Here is a 21,431-nt window from a genome sequence, read left to right as displayed (position 1 = left end):
TGCACTGTGATAGAGCTGAGAGCACAGCACCAGCCTACAGGCTGCAGAGGGACAGGAGCCAGCCAGGGCCACTGCCCTGATGGGACAGCGCGTGCAAGTTATTTTGGGGGTGGACCTTATCTGCATGTTTTGCTCTCCTGAAAGGGTCTATACATCTGGCAGCCCTTCTTTAGCCCAGCCAAATGCCATTAAGATCAGCTGGGAATAGCCAACTTTCTCTTCCAAGAAGTTGCCAGCCAAGGGACAGAAAGCAGGTTCATCTGCTTCTATTATGTATGTACTGCAGTTATGCACACCTGATAATCCCTATTCTGCGGGACTGGATGCAGGTGTCTTTGGGGTTATTGCAGAGATGGTTCCTCCCCTCCCAGGCAGCCCAGAGCCCTTGAGCTGTAAAAGCCACTCACCTGGGAGCGGTATCTCTTGGCATATTTGTATATCTCAGCCATGGCGACATTGGTGTTGAACTCATTTCGGTATTTCTTAATGAAGACAGAAAAGAGAAGGGAGAATATTAGCAGGATGGGGCAGGTGAGTTCCCTCCCAGCCAGCAGGCACTGACCACAGTAAAAGCAGATTGTGGCTGACTTCACTGTCACATTGGTACAGCTGGATTTTTAAGGAAGGTGCATTTGCTTGCATCAGGATAGGTCTTGGTCTTTCCAAAGCCAGCTATAAATACCCACATTGAGCAGCACTGCATATCCCTGTGTGCCCAAAGCCATTTCACAGGAGGGAGCAGCACATCAGCTGCACTGCAGAATATCAGCAGAAAAATCCTGCTTGGTGCTCAGAGCTAAAACACCCTGGAGAGAAGGTTTGATTTTGAGGAACCTGCAGTGCATCGCTGGCAGGACTCTAATCTGGCATGTGGCTTCCAGCTCTTGTGGCTGGTACCAGGGCTGGCTGCCAGTGGCTGCCTGGGACTCAGGGCTGTCCCTGGCAGTTGTGCCTGGGAGCCAGCTGGCTGGGTGGCTGTGGGACTGCAGAAATCTATGTCCAAACTTCCTGGCTTTTTGGCACTGAATTTTGCTCTCTACTCCCACTGGTGCCAGAGCTAGTTAGGCTCAAGCAAACTCATGGGTGTTTACTGCAGCTCTGGCAGTAATTGAAGATGCTTGGAATTAGGTCAGATGAAGTTTGTGTGTGGAAGTTTCAGGCAAAATATCCTTTCCTGTGTGCTCCTTCCAGCATGTAGGCAGTAGCTGATGGCAGCCCCCATGCATTCCCTGCTGTTGCCAGGCTCCAGCAGGACACTGAGCCTGCAGGCTCAACCCCATCCTCTCCACCCCTTACCCGCGACTCCTCGGCGAGGTGGGCGTTCATCTCCTGCTCGCTCAGAGGGGGCATGTCGTGGATTTGCTTGTAGTATCTCTGCACTATCTTCCGGTACTCAGGGATCTCCTTGGCATACAGCAATTTGTTGGTCGGGGAGTCCTAGAGCAAGGGCGAGACACCAAACTCAGGCACTGGGCTGTTCCTGGCTGAAAACCTTATCCTGTTTGCCTGACCAGAGCACTGACATCAGACAGGGACCTCAGCTACAGCTGGTGCAGGCAACAGCTTTGCCTTTGGTGCCAGCTGTGGCCAGAGAGGAGCGTGGAGCTGGGCAGCACCAAGGCATGGAACAGCTCGTGGCACAAGGGCTGAGACACACCCAGGATCTGTGGATGGCACCGTGTGCCTGTGGAGACACAGCACCATCCTGCTGCCCTTCATGAGCTGAACATCCATCAGCTCAATGCCAGACAATTACAAGATGAATTCCGTCAGTTGAAATGTTGCTTTTGGATTTTCCGTGTAGCTTTGATTTATTTTGCATTGGCTAATCCAGCCTGCCTGGCCTAAATTGAGTGCATGTAAAGTAATTAACAGAGAATACTGAATTCTCTTGATTAATGTCAGCTTGGACACAGCAGCCTTAACCTCCCAGTCACACAACTGGGTTGTTCCAGTGGAGGCACAACCCTGCTGCCCTCCTTGCAAACACTGCATGAATAATTTTAACCTCAGGCAATCCTGCCCTCCTGATATCATTACCCCAGGAATGAACTTGGCTGTCTACCCTCCTGTTGCATCCCCAAGGGGAACGGCTCCAGGCCTGGGGACACCAAAGGGAGTGAGATCACCATGTCCTGCCACACCAGCACCGTGTGCAGGACTCTCCCCAGTGCTCTGGCAGGTGGAGAGGGGAGGGGACCTGCTCAAGGGAGGGAGTGGCTGGCTCTGCCCACGGGCACACACTTGGCTCTGTCAGGCAGAATAGAGGAGCCCGGGGTGACTCCAATCTGCTGCTGCAATCTGTAGCTTGGCTAATGCTGCAGGGGAAACAGGAAACGGGCACCAGATCCCACAGCAGTTTATTTTCAAACCCAGTGACAAGGCATTATGAGAATATGGCCAACTTACAGAGAGCCTGCTCATAGCATTATTTTTTTTCCCTTGGAAACACAAAGGAAAACCATACTGCCTCCTCTCTAAGTTATTTTTTAATTTGTGTCTGATTTGTCTCTATTACAAAGAGATAGGCACTGGTTTATTAACTGCTTGTGCACTGTAGATGCATGGACTGAGTCTGCTCTCACATTTGCAGTATCAAGAGCAACATGCTGAAACCAAGAGAAGAATCCAGTCTGGAAAATGCGTGTACATGCAAGCTGATTTTTATGCTGAGGATTTATTCTTCCCACATTACTCAACAATTCATTCACTTATACTATTGTATTCCAGAAAAGTGTTTCCATCTGCTGTCTGACTCCAGCTGACCCCTCTTCCCCTCATCTGCCGCTTGACAAGGACAAATTGTAGGTGTTGCGTAACACATACAAAAAAAAGACCAAAACCCAAACAAACAAAAAATCAAGGTCTCATTAGATCTTCCTCCAGCATTAATCTCTCCCAACAAAGGCTTCCTGCAGCTCTGGAGCTGGGGGTGTAGCGCCCACCCCCTCACCTCAGGGTGTCCCCCAAGTCACACACTGTCACCATCAGCCTCTGGGCTGGGGGGTGATTTACAGCATTTCTTAATGAAACGTATTTATGTCAGGAAGTTTCAAATGTCAGCACTGTACTCGGCCAAGGCAGTGGGAGAAAAGAGAATGAATATGCACATGGGACGTCTTCCTGCCGGGCAGCCCTGGGCTGGGACAGGGCACCTGGCTCACACAGCCCTGGCTGGCTCGGGGCAGGCTCAGCTCCCCACTGCTGTGCTGAGCCCACCAGCCTCCAACCCCACGCTGGGACAGCCACGGTGGGATGGACACGGCAGGAGACACCAACTGTGGCAGTGTTTGCTGATGGACGGTGGCACTGGGATGGCCCCACACCTCCAGGTGGCCAGGCCTGCTCTGTGACACCTGGACAGGTACAGCCTGTGCTCTCAGAGTCTGGCTCACCTCCTGGGCTTCTCTCCTAGCTGAGAGGCTGTGCAGAAATCACCAACAACGACTGAAGCTTCACCTGGAGCTACATCATTTTCCATCCTGTCACTAGGAGTTTAAAATGTCCCTCAACTACTTTATGGGATCATTATAGTGTCCCCTAAACCAGCCCTGACTGGAGGAGCTGGGCTCCCCTGTGGGGTCTGCCCATGCCCAGTGCAGAACTGGCCCCCACCTGTGCTCAGTGCTCAATGTCCTGCCTAAGAAAACAGCAGAAAATGTTTGTCTGCTGCAGCAGCAGCTCAGCGGGGTCAGAAAGCGTTTCAGACACGGTGCAGAGCCAGCAGGGGCTCTGCCATGGCAGCAGGACAGCTCCTGGAGCTGATGGAGACCCTGAGCACACAGGGCTTGGTGTCCCCCACCCTCAGCTGGGGTCCCCACCTTGCACCCATCCTGTCTGTGACTGCGTCCCCACTCCCTGGCTACTAGAGGAGGTGCAAATCTCAAACTAAAGCCTGAGCAAAGGGGAGGGGAAGGAAGAGAAAAACACATCCCTGGAGACAACCAGAATGGAGCTGTGTGAGCCCAAGCAATGGCTCCAGCCAGCTGTGGAGGGAGGCTGGGCTGTGACCTCTGCCAGCCCTGCCCTGCCCGCCCAGCCCCGTCCCTGTGGGGCTGCCTGACAGGAGCCTGGCGGGATGTACCTTGCCCAGCTGCAGGTCGGAGAGCGAGCAGGCATCGATGAAGGCCTGGGCGATCACTGACAGACAGGCGTCAATGTGGTCTGTCTTGTCGATGTCGAAGACGAACTGCGGGTTTTTCAGGATGTTCACCCAAAACCTCAGTGGCAGGCTGCAGAGGGAAGGACCCAGGGACACACATGAGATGAGTTTTTATGTACCAGAGGAAGAGGGGCAGAAAAGCAGGAAAGATAATGATAGAAAGGGAGTAGTAGAGAGGAAAGCTGAGATATGTTCTGCTATTTCATCATCCCTGTACAGACCCCTGCCTTGATAGAGGGGCAGGGACACACCTTCACCCTCAAGATATTTTTTCAGGCTGGAAGACATGGCACATACAGCCTTCTCTAGGCACACACATGCCCTGCTCCTTCAGCAGCTCAGGCTCAGAGAGGCAGCAGCAGCTTTGCCCCTGCGGGTCTGGTGAGTCAGGCTTCCCCACTTGCTGCTGTTTGGAGCAATGGTGTCATCTCCTTCTCCCTCTTTCCTGACACTAACCATCATCTGCTTCTAATAGTGAGCCTGGCCCCACAGAACACATTTCATCTGTCTTTTTTTCTGTTCTCTCATCATTTTCTCCTTCAGTTATTTCACTGCTGATTTGGCCACAACACAGCTTCAGTCTATTGCTCACCCTTCCTACCCTTCAGAGCAGCTGAGAGGTGAAAACCACTGTAAGTCTTTATTCTACAGGCCAGTGAGGGTGGTAAAGGGTAGGCAGATCTGTTGCCCGATGATTGTAACTGCATGCCTGCTCTCCCAGTAAAATTTGGTTTAAATTTCACACGTTGGCTGGAAACAGTTCCTTTCTTCACAGTCTCCGAAGTGCTGAGCCTCTCCCTGACACTCTCCAAGCTGCCTGATCTCTCTATTTAAATCCTCTGGTTTCTTTCCTGCACTATCTCCCCTTCACTTTGGCTCCTCCACCCATTCCTGCTGCTCCTTCCCTCACCAGGCCACTGTCACAGCCCCTGTCCCCAGAGTCCCCTGAACACCCCAGAGACTCAGCTTGGCTACAGACCTAACTCAGGGGCTGAAAAGGCAGAAAGCAAATGAAAAGGATCAAAACATGCTGGTTTTAAAATTTCCATGACGTTTCAAGATCTGACATGGTCTTGGACTGTCTCAGATCTCCAGTGCTTGCAGCTAACACCATTGCTCTCCCATCATCCTAGTTCTCCTCTCATTATTTGTGCGTGCCAGCTCTTTCTACCCTTTGTCTGCCCATGCCTCCTCTTCCAGCTCACTGTTCCCCTGGGCTTCCTATTTGTTCAAAGCTCTCCAATCCTGTGTTTGGCTTCATCTTTCACAGCCCCTTCTGCCACCCTCCCTCTTTTCCAAGTCCCTCTTCTACTTCTGGCAATCTAATGGTTAGTCCAGGACCCCAGGGTTTTGCAGCCGCTGCTCCCAAGAGATGGAAGGAAGAAAAGAAGGATTTCCTCTTCCAAACCTGTTGGTCTTCCAGATGTGCAGAGTGTCAGGGTCTGTGATCCCTCTCTTCTCTGCCTGTTCCTCTAGGAAGTCAAAAAAATACTTCACAGCCACGGGTGGTTTGTCGTCTCGGATACTGAGAATGGCTTTGAACAAGTCATCCAGGAACTTCTGCAGCGTGCCCTGTGGACAAGGACACAGTGGACCCTGGGGGAGCAGCACCCAAGCCCAGAGAGCAGCAGAGGGGCTGTGACTGCTGCACACCAGGGGAAACCTTTGCTGCCAGCTGGATAATTCAGAGGAGAGAGGGGATGCCAAAGCAGGGAGGGAACAGTTTGTCTGTGGATAGTGATATAATAAACTTGCATTTGAGGTTAATTTCTTTTGGCATCAAGATTTTCTTTCTTACTGCTGTGATCTCACATCTGTGCTTGCTCTGTGCACCACAGACAAAGAAGACCAGAGACTGCTGGCCATCCCTGTGATCTCTGCTTCAGGGAGGCACCATGCTGCGATTAAAGATGGGCCAATCTGACCTCAGATCACACAGACATTTAAATCCCTGGCTCCTACAGCTGAGCATCTCCATCTCCTGTCCCAGCAGCATCCCTTTCTGGGGAGATGGGTTCAGGCCTCAGCTATGCATCTCAAGCCCTGAGGCAGCCAGAATCCTGCACAGACCCCAGTCCACCCCAGGGAGATCATGGGGCACTGCACAGCAGCAAGGACGAGCTGGGAAGCTGGAGGGACCCCAGGAGCCTGACAGCCTCACTAAAAATGCTGCAGCATCGTTCCCTGGAGCAGGCTCCCCCCTCCAGGCCACAAACAATCCCACCTGCCAAGAACAGGGCAGCCCAGCCCCTACCTTGGTGGAGAGCAGCCGTGTCAGGTAGATCTCTGGAAGAACTTTCTTCCTATGGCTCTGTCTGTGGGACTTCTTATGTTCCACTGATTCATCAGTTGGGAGAACCTGGTTCCAGATAAAGCACATGGTCAGAGCACTCTGCCCTGGAAGTGTCGTACTAAATTTTCCTTTCAGCATAGAATTTCAATTGCATATAAAATTCAATTAAAAAGCAGTTATGCTTTATAAACACATCCTTATATGGCTTTAAAATGTGATCCATAATACTCAGCTTTTCTGACATTTGCTTCTCATGTGCTCTTTATTGCCTCTCACCCTAGATGAAGGAAGTGAACCCATCTATCTCCCCTTGCACACTGGCCTGCTCGCCCCTCTGGGCTCTCACAGCCCTGTCTGGGCTGCACCTGGAGCTCCCAGCAGCCGTGCACACAGCTTCTGCAGAAACCAGCTTTGCTTGGATTTGGAAAAAGCACAGTGTGTAGGAATGCTGGCTTTTTCAAAATAAAAATGAATATTCCACTGGTCAGTTCAGTGAATTACTCTCTATAATGACAAAGCAAGCAACTGGAGTCCATCTTGGCATCGTTCCACGTGTGAGCATTGGTTTCCCATCCCTTTTCCCTCCTCGCTCTCCATGTGTGCATGTGCTTCTACTTCAGCACGGAAACGCTTGCAGAGAAAAAACCCCTCAAACCAGGCTATAAAATATTGTTGTTGTTGTCCATAACACCTTTCCTCATGACAGCTTTTAGCAGCGTTTAGCACATGGTGCTTGCAGCAGCAGGAGCCCACGGAGCTGCCCAGCCTGGGAAGCAGGTGGGATGCCAGGAGCTGCCCACAGGTGACTCAGCCGAGGCTGCTGCTGGCACTGACACTGCCATGCCATGCTCTGACACCCCCCTGAGCTCTCTGCCTGCCAGCAGCTCCACCAGACACAGCAATTCCTCTGCCATCCCCATAATCCTTTATCGTGGCCCTCAGATTATCTACAGATACAGCTTACCTACAGATCACCTTTCTGTGCCTCTTTGAACCCTGCCTTAGAGAACTAATGAGCCCTGATGCAGTCTGTTCCTCACACCTGACACTATAGCCCACAGACATCATTTAAGATAATATCAGCAGCCCTCACGTGCACACATCACCCTTGCAGCCAGGAAAGGGACACTTACCAAGTGGAAGTATTTCTCAGTGTCCAAATCCTTCACTGTGAAGAACAAGAAAGACAGTGGCTCAGTCAGGGGGGCCCAAACTGAAATCCACCTCCCCTGGTGACCTCCATGTCAAGAGGCACCTGAACCCCAAGAGCCCCAACACCAGGCTGGTGTTCTCAATCACACGTGGTCTCAGTGTGTGTGTCCTTGTTTTGGGGTTGTTTATTGCATTATGGGGCTCCTGGCATGTACCCTAGGAGGGACTTTAAGGGGCACCTGAGGTCTCCCAAGGGATGTGTTAAGAGAGACTCGAGACAGCACGGGGCACTCCCTGCAGTGCATCCCCAGCACCCATCTTCAAAGAGCTCCCCAGGGACAGCCCTGTGACAATTCAACCATTCCTAAGAGCAGAGAGATGTTACCTCTGCTCAGCGTGGTGTCCTTCTTGTCCGTCAAACTCATGGCCAGGGATGCCCCTTCAGGGATCTGTGCAGGAAGGGAAGAACACACATTGATGGTGGGGCCTCATCAGTGCCTGCCTGGTCCTGGGGAGATCCCAGGAGCTGGGGGACGCTGGTGCAGTCATGGTTCTGCCACAAACATCCCCTGAACCTGCCCTGCCCCTGCCCCCATTACGTGGAAATGGAATTTTCAATACAATTACAAGATAGTGAGGTTCTCAAACCCAATGGGAAATGGGCAAATACATATCTAAGACACATTTTTGGATGTAATTGGAAGAGGAAGGAGAGTTTGGCCGTGCAGGTGCTGGTTTGCCATTCCCCAAACAGAAGGGGTGGTGAAAGCCCTGTGCCACAGGGGCAGCGTGCCAGCAGCACTGCTGCTACCCCGATAACCACGCTAATGAGCACTCAGCTCCACTTTTGTTTTCCAGGCACAGCTACAGACCAGTGGGGATTATGCTTCCAGGCATACCAGGGAATATGAAAATCGCTAAGTATTTCTGGTTTTATTTAATTTTAAACAGAAAAACAGTCAAGAAAGCAATCTGATTCACCGTGTTTCCTCATATTTTTGGCCTCACTTCCTCGATGGTGTCCCCAGCCCCTGCTCTCAGGGCAGGCACTGACAGTTGTAGCTGCGATTTCAGCAGGAGTGCAGATCAAGAGCACTGTGATACTAATCAGCCAGGCTGGTGGCCCTTGGGAATAAGAGCTCTTTCCCCTCCTCTTTCTGTTGTCAGTAATAGCTTGTTTTGCATGAAGAGTGTTAATTAGTTTCTGTGTGTTGCAATATTAACGAGATTCTCGCCAGGGCAGATGTCTATTCCCTGGAAGCTCTCACGGAGCTATGGCAACCTCTCTGCTTGTTGCTGATGATCCCGATTTTGGAGGGGAACTGCAGCTGGCCCAGGAGGGCAGGCGGGCTCTGAGGAGGCAGGGCTCCCCAGGGCTGTCATGGCTTTACCTTGTAATGTGCTAATGTGTTGAGTTTCTTCCTGCCATCCTCCACCACCGAGGTGTCATCCAGGTCCCGCAGGATGTAGCTGTCGGTGCTGGTGGCAAACCACTCTGGACACAGAGAGGGGAGAAGTGAGTGAGACCCCAGCCCCAAGGAGGGTCTGAGGCCAAATGGCTGTCCTGATCTCTGCCCCCTGTCATGCTTCCTCACCCACTGCTCTGGCAAGCACCAGCAGCTGCTGCACCACTTGAAGTGCTTCACCTGTTTTACAGCCTGGCTGGTCCCATGCCCTTCTCACCTGTTTTACACCCTGGCTGGTCCCATGCCCTCTTTTCACCTGTCTTACAGCCTGGCTGGTCCCTTTCCCTCTTTTCACCTGTCTTACAGCCTGGCTGGTCCCTTTCCCTCTTTTCACCTGTCTTACAGCCTGGCTGGTCCCTTTCCCTCTTTTCATCTGTTTTACAGCCTGGCTGGTCCCTTTCCCTCTTTTCACCTGTCTTACAGCCTGGCTGGTCCCATGCCCTCTTCACCTGTTTTACAGCCTGGCTGGTCCCATGCCCTCTTCACTTGTTTTACAGCCCAGCTGGTCCCTTGCCCTCTTTTCACCTGTTTTACAGCCTGGCTGGTCCCTTTCCCTCTTTTCACCTGTTTTACAGCCTGGCTGGTCCCTTTCCCTCTTTTCACCTGTTTTACAGCCTGGCTGGTCCCATGCCCTGCTCCTTACCGAGGTCCACATCTTCCACCCTTGGCCACTGGGAGTACGGGACGTTCTTGCAGAAGGCCTCCAGAATTTTCTCTTTCACTTGACTGAGTGTGTCTGTGTCCATGGCTCTGACACTCAGGGAGTCCATCCCACAGCCTTGGAAGGAGACGTTGAGGTTCTGCAGGCAGAGGCTGTGTTAGGGATGCCCTGCCTGGCTCTGCTGGCTCCCAATAATGCTTGGAAGCTGCGGTGTCTGCACAGCTCTGGATGGTGTGCTCTGGTTCTGTGCTGATGGAAATCAGGCTGAACTAATGTGGCCATTGATGCTTTACAGCACAAGAAGCACTGATTTACAGCCCCAGTGGCTGAGGGCTCTGCTGACCAAGCTGGGAGAACACAGGGAGCAGCACAGCAGCCCCTCTCATGCTGTCTTGCTAATGGGGCTTGACCACCAGGAAAGGTCAGCCCCCACTACCAGCTGTGTCCTCAGCTGCTTGGCTCTGACTGCTGGGACTACCAAAGCTCATTGCTCAGCCTCTGCTTGATGCAACATGCTCCACTGCTTAAACCAGCTCTAAGCCTGCTGCAGGATGGGTCTGCTGCAACGCCTGGAGCTCTTGAGAGCTCCTGGACAGTGGGACAGGCAGCTGTGAGGGCCCACAGGCTGCCACGGACACCTGCTCAGAGACCAGGGAGGCACAGCTACTGCCCCAATCACAGCCCAGAGCTGCAGGGCAAGGACAGCAACTCTTTCTAGGAGAAACCTTGTCCTCCTTTTGTCTGGGTGCCTTCCCCTCTCACCAGCTGTGAAGACCTAAATGCTATGAACAGCATCTCCCTCTCACCCAGCTCTGAGGAAGCCCCAGCACCTGGGTACTCACCCTTGGCTTTGCCTCTATGTTCTCCCTCAGCAGCCACTCCTCATTGAGGGTGTACCTGGCCTTCCCCGTGATGGCGTCAATGGAACCCTTGTTAATCTGCTGCTTGATGGCACAGATCAGCAGGAAGAAGGGCTCTCCAACTGTCTCCTGGGGAAAGGAAAGAAAACCAAGTCAGCAGACCGGAGCTGGTGGTGACAGGTCCATCAGCAGTGCAGCAGGGACAGCTCTGTGTGGATGGTGAAGGTGCCTCTGTTCCAGCGAGCAGCCCTAGCCCACCCCAGGCGCTGCAAACACCTGGTGGGGGCCATTGCCTCCCAACTCCCACTTGCCTCTCTCTGAGGCTGCTCAGAAGTTTTCAGACTTGTGGCAACATGACAGCGCAGATGGGGAGGAGGACACAACAGCCAACAACAGCCGCAGGCCACTTTGGGGGCTGCTGTAGCTGTCAGCACCAACACAGCCCATCCAAGCTCTGCAGCGAGCACTGGAGCTGGGCACAGCCTGTGCTGTCTCGGGGGAGAGCTGGTGCTGCTCAGAAGGCAGGGACATATGCATGGCTGTGCCGAGCGGGGATGTGCACACAAGACACTCGGCAAAATGCAAATGTGCATTAATTTACATGTGAATTACACAGGAACAGGGAGAACCCAGCACACTGTGCTAGAGATGCTTACTGAAGTCTGGCAGGGTGCAGACTGTGCAGCACACTGCACTCAGCAGGACAGGATAGGGCTGATGTGCACAAAAATCCAAGAACAGGGATATCTGGACACCCAGCTTTCTCACGAATGTGTCAGCTGAACCCCTCATTGCACTGCATGGTTTGCCACTGAACTTTGGGAGTGAGCCTGCAGCCTGGGCCTGTGGCTCTGGGAACCAGTGCTCATATTTCTCATACCACAGCAGAGCCCTCAGCACAGCAAAACACAGCATAGGGTCAACAAGCTGCTCCCATGTGACAGCAAGCCAACACACCATTTAACTCCTTACATTCATCAAACCTAAGTTAATGGGAGAGGGGTGAACTGTGGCACTCCTGTAGCAAGAACAAAAAATACAACAGGGAGCATCTCTTTGTGATGTGATTCAGCTATCCAGTTTAATGCCCAACTTCTGATCCACTTCTGCCTGCTGCACTGATGGGCAAGGGAAACTTCAGCTATTTTCTTAAGGAACTCTTCAGTGTTAGAGTACATCCCATTCTCCCTAATGTTCACGTTCAATTTCCTTCCAATGAGGCAAGTGCAAGTTCTGCACATTTCTGTGTCGGGAGCCTCCCCCCGCACACAGCCCTGCCATCTGAGAGCCTGCTCAACGCAACAGATACCCAATGGTTTTGATATTTGTCAGCTAGGAACTGCTAAATCCTGTTCAATCTGCTTCTTAATTAAAACTTGGTGATTCTTTTATCCTAATTGCCCTATAATTGCTGAAGCAATTAGCTGGATGTCAATTGAGATGCGCAGCGTTGGGTGCGGCTGGTGATGGGGTACAGCAGGGCTGCCATGGGCACACGCCTGTGCCAGCAGGGCTCTCACTGCCTCTGCAAGGGTAACTTGATAAGCACTAGGCAGCTCTCTGGGTCTGCTGCAGGGGTCTAATGATTCCTGCAATGCTGCCATGAGCAGGCAGCACAAAAGGGGCTCAGAGCAGGGCTGTGGGTGCTGGAACGCAGGAAGGCATCGCCTCCAGAATGTAGAGGAAGGTGGGGAGTCAAGAAGTGGAGAAGCTGAGGATTGCAAAGAGTGAAGAATGTGCAGAAGGCACATAGAGTTCATTTTGGAAAGGCAGGAGGAAGATACAACGAGGGGACAGCACTGACATGGAGACCTCCTGGGGCTGCAGTGGCACTGCCCTCACACTGAGGACACAGGACATCCCTGGCTGGCCCTGCACACGGGGCTCTGACACTGGCCGTGCTACCAACAGGAGCCCTGTTTGTGTCACAGGGAGCAGGGACAAACCCGAGGCTAAACTCAGGGTCAGGCTCTGGAGCCTGCCCATCCCTGCCATGGGCAGCTCCAGCCAAAGGGAGACTGCAGTGCCTCCAAAAACATCAAACAGGGCGATCCTACTGACATGGGAGCCCTCGTGGGCTGGAATGAGCACGGGCTGCAGGGGCCAGGGCTGGCTGGGTGCCACCTCCCTGCTGTCACAGGGCTGCCCTGGCACGGCGGGGTCCCTCTGCGGGGTCACTGCGGGGTGCACGGCCCAGGCCAGCCCCAGGGGACACGGCGACACTGCTCCTCTAAAGAGATGCTATTTCTGTTTGGCTTTTTGGATTTCAGGCTCAGGAACTGTGGGATGTTATGGAAATCTGCAAAAGTGCTAATCAGACAGCGAATTTCAAAGCAGGGGAAGAAGGGCTGGCAGGCAGGGACTAGAGATAAAGTGGCAAACTTGTGAAACCTCCAGCATTGTTCGGAAAACTCATCTGGAAAGGAATCAAAACTGTCTTTGGACTTGGCTGGTTAGGAGAAAGGAAGTTTAACCAGAAGAGATCAGTGCTGATTCAGGACAAAAAAAATACTTAAAAAAACACAGTCTGGGGCCTTTTTTTCCTCCTATTGTGAATGTATTTTAATGAGACTTCATTTTCATTTTTGACTGAACTGTTATGGGCCCTTAAAGCTACCCAGGGCACTGAAATAAGTGCAGTAATGGAAAGCACAGTTCAGGCTGGCAGGACTTGAACTGTTCCACGCACAAGAAGCGTGGGAGGGCTTCATTTTTATATGCTTGGGAAAACAAAAAGGTTTAGAGCACAGACTGGATTCACATGTTGCTGCCCTATTAACACAACTCTGACAAGTTATTATAGATTTCCTCCCAGGAACACACTACAGCCATTTCCAAAATGTTTTGGTGAGCCTAGGGTGGGAACAGCACAGAAAACAGCTGTTTGTCCCAAGTGCCTGCTAATTTTGGGACAGTTATCTGTTTGCATTCTGTGAAGAACCAAACCTCCATCCCACACGCAAAACTTGGGTAAGCTTGACATAAAAGCCAAACTCCAGAACCCTACTTTTCCTTTAACTCCCCGTGAGGAGCCAGGCAGCACAATGGCACCGTGGCAGCTCATGGACAAGGCTTTCTTTTAAAGCTTTTTCCGCCAAAACTGTAGCACAAAGTAGAGATGTGGACCATTTCATCTACGATTCTCACTCAGCTCTGCAGAAGCAGAGCTCTGCACTGGCTGGGCAAATGCTGCAATTGTCTCTGAGCCCCCGTGGCTCACAGCAAGCCCCTCCAGCCCCTCCCAGGCTGAGCCAGCCCCACCACTGCACTCCATCCTTCAGGTGCCCTCCACATGTGCAGGCCACGAATGCCTGTGGCCAGCAGCTCCTTCCCAGCTGAAGACAGCTCCTTCAAATCATTTTCCCCCAAAACACAAATGGACGGGCTGTTAGGCAGAGCATTAATGTGAAACAAATGTTTTGAGCATGTAGCGTTGACTTACAAGGGAAAATACAAGCACTTGGAATTTTTCCACTGCACAACGGCGGGGACTTTCTCAGCAGCTGTTTCAAATAGACATTGTGATTAATGGGGATAATTCAGGAATGAAAACCAGGCCCATCATCACATGTCTGACAGAGCAGTGCTACAGGCAGGCGGGCAAGCCTTCTTTTTAACCAAGAAATGCCTCTCCGAAGGCAGCAGAGTTTGATCCTGAGGAATGCAAGGCACATGGGAGGCCTTTGGCTATCACTACTATTTAAATCACAGCCCTGAGCTGACAGCAGCCGTGTGGAAGGAGGTGCTGTCTGTTCCACCACAGGAGCTCCATCCTCATTTGTGTGGTGGGGAAGATGCCAGCTCTGCTGATCTGGATCAAGCTCCTGTCCCATTGCACAGCTGGGTTTGTATCACCTGGGACAAATTTCCTTTCCAGACACTCCTGTCTGACCAATTCTTTTCCCTTTTTGTATTTCAGGAGCAGCTCAGTGTCTCCTCTGATCCCATCCTCGCTGTGGAGAATGTGAGATATCAGAGTCTGCTGGAAATCACCTTCATTGTGCTTTAGTTTGGAAACCATTTGCTTTCAGAGATGGGACAGAGGCTGCACTGATGCTCTGCACTGCCATGGCTTCAGGCTGGACATGGGAGGGGACTGCAAACCCAGTGTGCAGCCTTAGCCCCTGCCAAGGACCTGCTGCAGGTGCTGGAAATGCACATTCAGCCAGCAGCCCAACAGCTCTGCAAAGGACCCAGTCAGCTCACAGCCCTGCTCCCACCATACCCATTCTCATCCTCCCTCTGTGGGCCGCAAGCAGGGAGAAGGCAGCTCAGAGCTCACAGCATCACTGCCTGGCCTGGGGATGGTCACAGCCCCCCCTGGGGATGGTCACAGCCCCCCCTGGGGATGGTCACAGCCCCTCCTGGGATGGCCACAGCTCCCCTGGGATGGTCACAGCCCCCTGGGATGGCCACAGCCCCCACCAGGATGGCCACAGCCCCCTGGGATGGCCACAGCCCCCTGGGATGGTCACAGCCCTCCTGGGATGGCCACAGCCCCCCCTGGGATGGTCACAGCCCCTCTGGGATGGTCACAGCTCCCCTGGGATGGTCACAGCCCCCACCAGGATGGTCACAGCCCCCCCAGGATGGTCACAGCCCCCCTGGGATGGTCACAGCCCCCACCAGGATGGTCACAGCCCCCCAGGATGGCCACAGCCCCCCTGGGATGGTCACTGCCTGGCCCTGGGGATGGTCACAGCCCCCCGGGATGGCCACAGCCCCCCCTGGGATGGCCACAGCCCCTCTGGGATGGTCACTGCCTGGCCCTGGGGATGGTCACAGCCCCCCTGGGATGGCCACAGCCCCCCAGGATGGCCACAGCCCCCCCCAGGATGGCCACAGCCCCCTGGGATGGCCACAGCCCCCCTGGCCCCAGACCAGCCTGTGGGAATGGGCAGCTCCCACCCAGTGCTGTGTGTGGAGCTGAGCTGTGTGATGTGCTCGAGCCTTCAAGCCCATGTGATAAGGCTCCACTTTCCTCTTTTTCTTTTTTCCCTGAGAAAGCCTTCTTGCACAATGTCCATTTTTAGCACAAGCTGGAGCTGGATCAGATGCCTCACATGTGGTCTCCCCTCCCCAAAAGGGAAAATCAGCACTTTTTTTTTCTCCAATGGTTAAACTACAGGCACAAAATCTGAAGATTAAAAAAACCTTACTAATTCCCTCTTTTCTTTCCTTACAGGCTGGATAGCAGGGCTACATTGGCACAGCCATCCTCATCCACTCCTGTAACTCTTCTTTTGTTAGACTGGCTAACGGAGTCGGCTAAAATGAAAGATTATGAACTACAAAACCACTGGCTTTAGGACAAAAAGTGATCATCTGGGATCAGAAGACATCACAATGTATGAAGACAATATAGAATCGCTTCTGTGGATGTAAAAAACACTTAGGAAAAAGATATGTTTTCAAAGGCTTTTTCACCGCTCTTCCCGTGGGTAAAATGGGGTATCCTCCAATTAACTGCTGCGGAATCAATTAAGTTATTGCTCAATTCTTCTGGGGAATTCCAAACAGAGCTGGCAAACGTTGGAGATAAAGCACTGAGCAGATGGACTGCTGATGGCTCTGAGGTGCCAAACATTTTCCTGCTCATTACCAAGAGAAGACCTCAGCCTTCTGGGACTGACCGCACCTCTCCTGCCCAGATTTGAGCAAACCACGAGGATGCCTCTGCAGGAGAGGCCCCACACAGCAATGGGCACTGAACAGAGCAGCCCCTGCCCCGTGTCCCGTGCCCTGCTCAGCCTCGTGGCTCCAGGGACAGACCCTGCTCAGCCTGGCTGTGCCAGCTGGTCACACAAACTAACACAACCACGTGCTGCCCAAAACCTCCTGCCATCCTGGTTATTCTTCAGCTCCCCTGTGGCTCTTCTCAAGCTCAGTGAAAGCGTTGATCTGTGCTCTGACCTGCCATGAGGACTGAGCTCACCAAGGTCCTGTGCAGAAATGGAGAAGCACCTGAACTTCAGGTTGCTTTCCTACGCCTGAATCATCCAATACATCAGTGAGCCAAGTGTTAGTGACCATTTGAGTGGCACTGCTGGCAAGTGTCAGGCCCTAGGCTGTCCCCCACATCCCCCATCCCTGCAGCACACAGAGGTGACCCTGCACCCACTGCAGCAGGGGCTGGCTCCCTTACTCTGAGATAGCTGTACATGCAGATGGACATCCAGTTGGTGAGCATCTTCTCCACCACAGACTCCGTCCTCCTCAGCATAAGCTTGGGGTTTTTGGAAGCTGAAGCATCTATTAGATCCACCAGGAGGTCCTTCATGATGCTGGTGTAATACTCCAGTTTCCCATGCAGGGCAATAGTCAGCAGGGAGGCCAGGTTACACCTGAAACACAGAATGGTTCAGTACTCAAGGCCCAGTCCAACCAGGCTGAACTGCTGACTGGCACTAAAAAACCCAACACACAAAAGGCAGCCTTTCTGACAATTTTCATGAGCCTTCTTAATGGTGTTAGAAGTTCCAATCCTCCTTCAGTGCTGCAGGACCTCAGGTCAGCTTACTCTTACTGGTAAGCCAAATGAGTGAGTGTTCAGGGTTTGTGGCCATCCATCTCTAACACAAATGTGGAGGCAAGTGTGACTCAACCATCCACTGCAACACAGCCCAGACACAGGCTGGATTTGGGTTAGGAATAAATTAGTCTCCTCCAGCTGCCAAGTCTTTGGTTCTGAAGCTCATACCTGTCTCTGACAGCAAAGTCCTTCTGTTGCTCAAGAGCATGGACAAACACGATGAGGAAGTGCTTGTTGTTGAGCAAGGTGGAGAACAGAGAAATTCCTTCTTCCATGTTGGGTCTGCAGTTCTCAGGGATCTGAAGAAAAATTCAGACAGCAGACTAAGAAAACCCTGCTTGTTGTTTTCCTCCACGTTTTATCCCTCGTGATGGCAGGGATGCCCCTACTGAGCAGAAGAGCCCCTCCTCCCTCGAGCTGACACAGCCAGCAGCTCCTCTGGCAAGGAACACACAGCTGGGACAGTGGCAGTGGCCATTCCCTCTGTTCAGCACTCCTGAGGATACCTGGAGCACTGTGGCCAGTTTGGGGCTCCCCACCATGAGACAGATGGAGCACGTGCAGCTGAGGGCTGACAAAAAGCAATAGTGGTGTCCAAGGAGAGGTGAAGAGGGCTGGATTTGGTAAGCTTGCAGAAGTTCTAGACCTTACTGCAGCCTGAGGGTTACAGAGCCAGGAAGGATCCCAGGCAAACACTTCTTCATGCAAGAGCAGATTCACAGATCTGCCTTCTTCAGCTGCCAAGCTGATCCAGTGCTGCTCTGAGTTAATGGCCAGCAGCACCCAACAGGGTTTGTTCTGGCAGTGGGTTACTCACCTTCCATTCTCCCACCAGGAGTGGATGTGTTTCCTGGACATGGGAGCCCAGCTGCGAGCTGAGCTGCTGGGATGGCAGGATGTAGCACTCCTCGTAGAGGGAGGAACACTGGAACCAAGCACAGGTTAGGAGGGCACCTGTGTGCTGTGCACAGGGGAATAACAGCAGGAGGCTTGTCACTGGGACTAAAGCCACCCACCCCAAAGACATGCACGGGCTGCCTTAGGGAGCCTAGAAACACTTCGCAAGAGCTTCCCAAATGAGTAAACACCACAAGGATGGGGGGAGGCAGACGTCTGCACAAACGCAAGGCTGTTAGGGCAGGGAGACTGCAAATAGAGTAATGTGACAGCTAGAAAACTCCCAAAAGAGACAGTTTTACAGAAGAATATATCAAAATAGAGGAGTTCCGAGTGTTTCAACATATGTAACTTTTAAAACAGATGGGGAAAATGTTTAAATCTCTAGCATTTATATACCAGCCTGAATCTTAAAGCCTCTAGTGTGCAGAGACGTGGAGACTGAAAAACCTGAGTAATAGCTACTAATGAAACACTCTGCAGTCATAAATCATCATCTCAGTCCTCAGCACTGGCACACAACTGCCTCGGGGATGAAATACAGCCCCGGTGAAGGGCACAGGCACACAGCAGAGCAGCCAGTGACAGGAATGACGGCACCAGCACGTCTGGGGCAGCTCTGGTGAAGGACTGGGGGCAGACAAATTGGGACTGGGTGCCCAAGGGACATTTACTGGGAGCACCACACAGTCAACCGTGGAGAGGGAGGAAGGGAGAGACAGAGACATCCAAAGAGCTCCTGAGGACTGGCTGAGCTGCTGGGAATGCCTGGGGGCACCTGCATGGGACAAAAAGCCCCGCTCCCTGATTGCCAATTCACCCTTCAGCCTCTGCTGAATGGAGTGGGGTGACACTGAAGCCCTTGAGGAGGAGACCCCAGCAGTCTGCTTGTGTGATAGCTCTTTCAGAGGAGGTGTGCAATGGCCCCAAACAGGCAAGCCAGAGCAGCTCCTGGGACAGCTGCCGCCAGCCTCTGTCATGTGCGATCTTGTACAACACCTCAGGAGGTGCAGCTCCACTTTTGATGATAATTGAGGCTGAAATATGTGACAAGTAAATATATAACAGTGGAATGATTTTGTGACACTGTAAAAGCCCTTTAGCAGAGCCCTGAACTGGTGGGGACATAACTGGGAGCAGTGAGGTGCCCGTGACACGCGCTGTGTCCTTACTTTGGGGAAGAACGTCCTGGTGACAAAGTGCTTGTACTCCAGGAAAGGGATCCCCTGGCTGCGGTTTAGCTCCTTGGTCAGGTCTGTCATGTCTGTCTGCAGCTCTGCAAAACCTTACACAAAGAGAGGTGCAGATGGTGAGAGCCCAGTCCCCACCAGCCGAGGCAGGCTGGCACTGGGAGGAGGGCACGGCTCCTCTCTGCCCTCGTGCCGTGCCCTGGCAGGGCTGGAGCTGCGTTTGCTCTGAGCAGCACATTCCCATCCGGGCACTGACAGAACATTCTGTGCCCAGGAGCCCCAGACCCCTCAGGACAGGATCATGGACCATGGGAAGGTGGCTGCAACACCTGGAATGCTCCCACTGCTCCACGAGGAGTGGGATGCAGTTTCTGTTGCACCCAAGAGGAAAGCACACTGAGGGTTAGCGTGACCTTCAAGCAGCCCTCTGACACAGCCAAGGCTGTTCACCCCAGGGCAGAGAAGCTGGTGGCACTGGAGATCAGTGGCTTGCCCAAGCCAGGCAGCAGGACAGTGGCAGGGCCACACTTCAGCCACTGAGCCGCATCCCAATCTCTGTCAGAGCTCACAGACAACCACAGAAACTCTCCTACAAACAATTCTGTGAACTTCTACAGCACAAGGTGAATTGCTTCGAGCCTAACCTGACATCCTGCTCCTAGCCATGGCTCCTTGGCACCCAGACAGACTCACCTTTGCGGATTTCCTCCCGGATCTGTGACTCCATCTCCTCCATCTGGAGCAGCGTTTTCTGCCAGTAGCGCTCAGCTCTGCGGCTCTTTGTGCAGAACACAAAGAGAGCTGGAAAAGAGGAAGAGAACCAGCCCTTAGGACCTGGGCTTAGGAGCAGCTGCAGCTGGGATCAGAGCAATTCTCCCAGACACGAGTGCAGAAAGCTAAACCCAGAGCTGGTTTCACACCTACCACCAGACTGGTATCTGCTCAGGCAGTTGTCGATTATCTGTAAATAAGTAAAACCAGCTGGGATTTAATGATCATGCTGTAACTGTCATCTTCAATTTAGGTCTGGGCTGTCTGTACTCAGCTTAACTGTACATTAATGTGTTCCAACTGATTAATGAATACAGAATTGAGGTTGTTTACCACCTGTATTACAGTGTTCATATCTGACAGTCTTCCCATGCCTCCAGAAATATGTTTCTAATGATGGGTGGTGCACCTAGTAAACAGGGTGCATGAGAGCCTTTATTAAAAATAAATTAAATCCTTACTATAAAGCTCTCATTTGCTGTGAACTGGCAGGTTTCTTGCTGCAAAGTCATTCTGTGCAGGGACCCTAGCCTGAGGACAAAGGTGTGCAGCAAGGCTTCCAGCTAGGTACATCCACCAATGTGCCTGCTTCAGGTTTGCAGCTAAGGATGCTGGCTCTGCTCTTCCTCCTTGGCCAGGCACCTGCCACTGCTTGCTCCTGGTGACAGGACCTTGGCCTAAGAGCACCTTTGGAATGGTCTGGAACAGCCATGCCTGTGACCAAGATCAGTTTCTCACATCCTTCTTTACTTTGTATTATAGTAACTACTAAGTATTTGACCAAGATCAGTTTCTCACATCCTTCTTTACTTTGTATTATAGCAACTACTAAGTATTTGACCAAGATAGTTTCTCACAACCTTCTTTACTTTGTATTATAGTAACTACTAAGTATTTGACCAAGATAGTTTCTCACAACCTTCTTTACTTTGTATTATAGTAACTACTAAGTATTTGACCAAGAACAGTTTCTCACATCCTTCTTTATTTTGTATTACAGTAACTACTAAGTATTTGGGGAAAAGGGTAAGTTTATAACTATCTCCTGTTCAAGTAACAGAGTTGAGCCGTGGATGCAGCCAGGAGAAGCTCTGTGCTGGAGAGAGCTGCGTGCCCTGGTCCAAGCTGTGTGCCATACCTGCTGCACCCAGACTAGCTTCAGGTACTGCACAACTGCAGCACTCAGAGCCACCTGCACGCCTCTACATGCAGAGAGAAAAGCCTTGCCAGAGCCTGGAAACACATGGTTCTTGCCCTTACCCACGACAGAGAGGACCAGCAGGATGCTGCAGATGACGATGGAGACGATGATCGCGGTTTCTCCTCCCCCGAGGTGCAGCATGGCAATTGTGTAGTTGAACTTTCCGACTTGGATCTGAGGAAGGAGAAGGAGGGAGGAAAAGTAGGAGGTGAGCAGGTTTCCAAGGGGCTGTGAGCAGGGAGGGGC

The 21,431-nt window shown here is 52.3% G+C and overlaps 1 protein-coding gene across 2 annotated transcripts in view; it reads right to left on the bottom strand.

Moving 5' to 3' along the window:
- PLXND1 (plexin D1) overlaps window positions 1-21,431 on the bottom strand; it is a 67,911-nt gene that overhangs the window by 2,722 nt on the left and 43,758 nt on the right. For both annotated transcript variants that reach the window (XM_033071412.1, XM_033071413.1), the window contains exons 20-35: window positions 21,245-21,359; window positions 19,907-20,014; window positions 19,196-19,308; window positions 17,944-18,051; window positions 17,295-17,425; window positions 16,740-16,938; window positions 10,577-10,723; window positions 9,717-9,873; window positions 8,999-9,102; window positions 7,993-8,056; window positions 7,589-7,623; window positions 6,417-6,521; window positions 5,571-5,734; window positions 4,085-4,232; window positions 1,297-1,437; window positions 408-482 (exon numbers count right to left, since the gene is read on the bottom strand). In XM_033071412.1, coding sequence (XP_032927303.1) covers window positions 408-482; window positions 1,297-1,437; window positions 4,085-4,232; window positions 5,571-5,734; window positions 6,417-6,521; window positions 7,589-7,623; window positions 7,993-8,056; window positions 8,999-9,102; window positions 9,717-9,873; window positions 10,577-10,723; window positions 16,740-16,938; window positions 17,295-17,425; window positions 17,944-18,051; window positions 19,196-19,308; window positions 19,907-20,014; window positions 21,245-21,359 — 1,914 coding nt within the window. The remainder of the gene's footprint in view (window positions 1-407; window positions 483-1,296; window positions 1,438-4,084; window positions 4,233-5,570; window positions 5,735-6,416; window positions 6,522-7,588; window positions 7,624-7,992; window positions 8,057-8,998; window positions 9,103-9,716; window positions 9,874-10,576; window positions 10,724-16,739; window positions 16,939-17,294; window positions 17,426-17,943; window positions 18,052-19,195; window positions 19,309-19,906; window positions 20,015-21,244; window positions 21,360-21,431) is intronic.

Source organism: Catharus ustulatus, chromosome 13 (genome assembly GCF_009819885.2).
Source record: "Catharus ustulatus isolate bCatUst1 chromosome 13, bCatUst1.pri.v2, whole genome shotgun sequence".
NCBI lineage: Eukaryota > Metazoa > Chordata > Aves > Passeriformes > Turdidae > Catharus > Catharus ustulatus.
The sequence above is the reverse complement of the archived record's forward strand: the minus strand, read 5'-3'. Positions and strand labels throughout refer to the sequence as shown.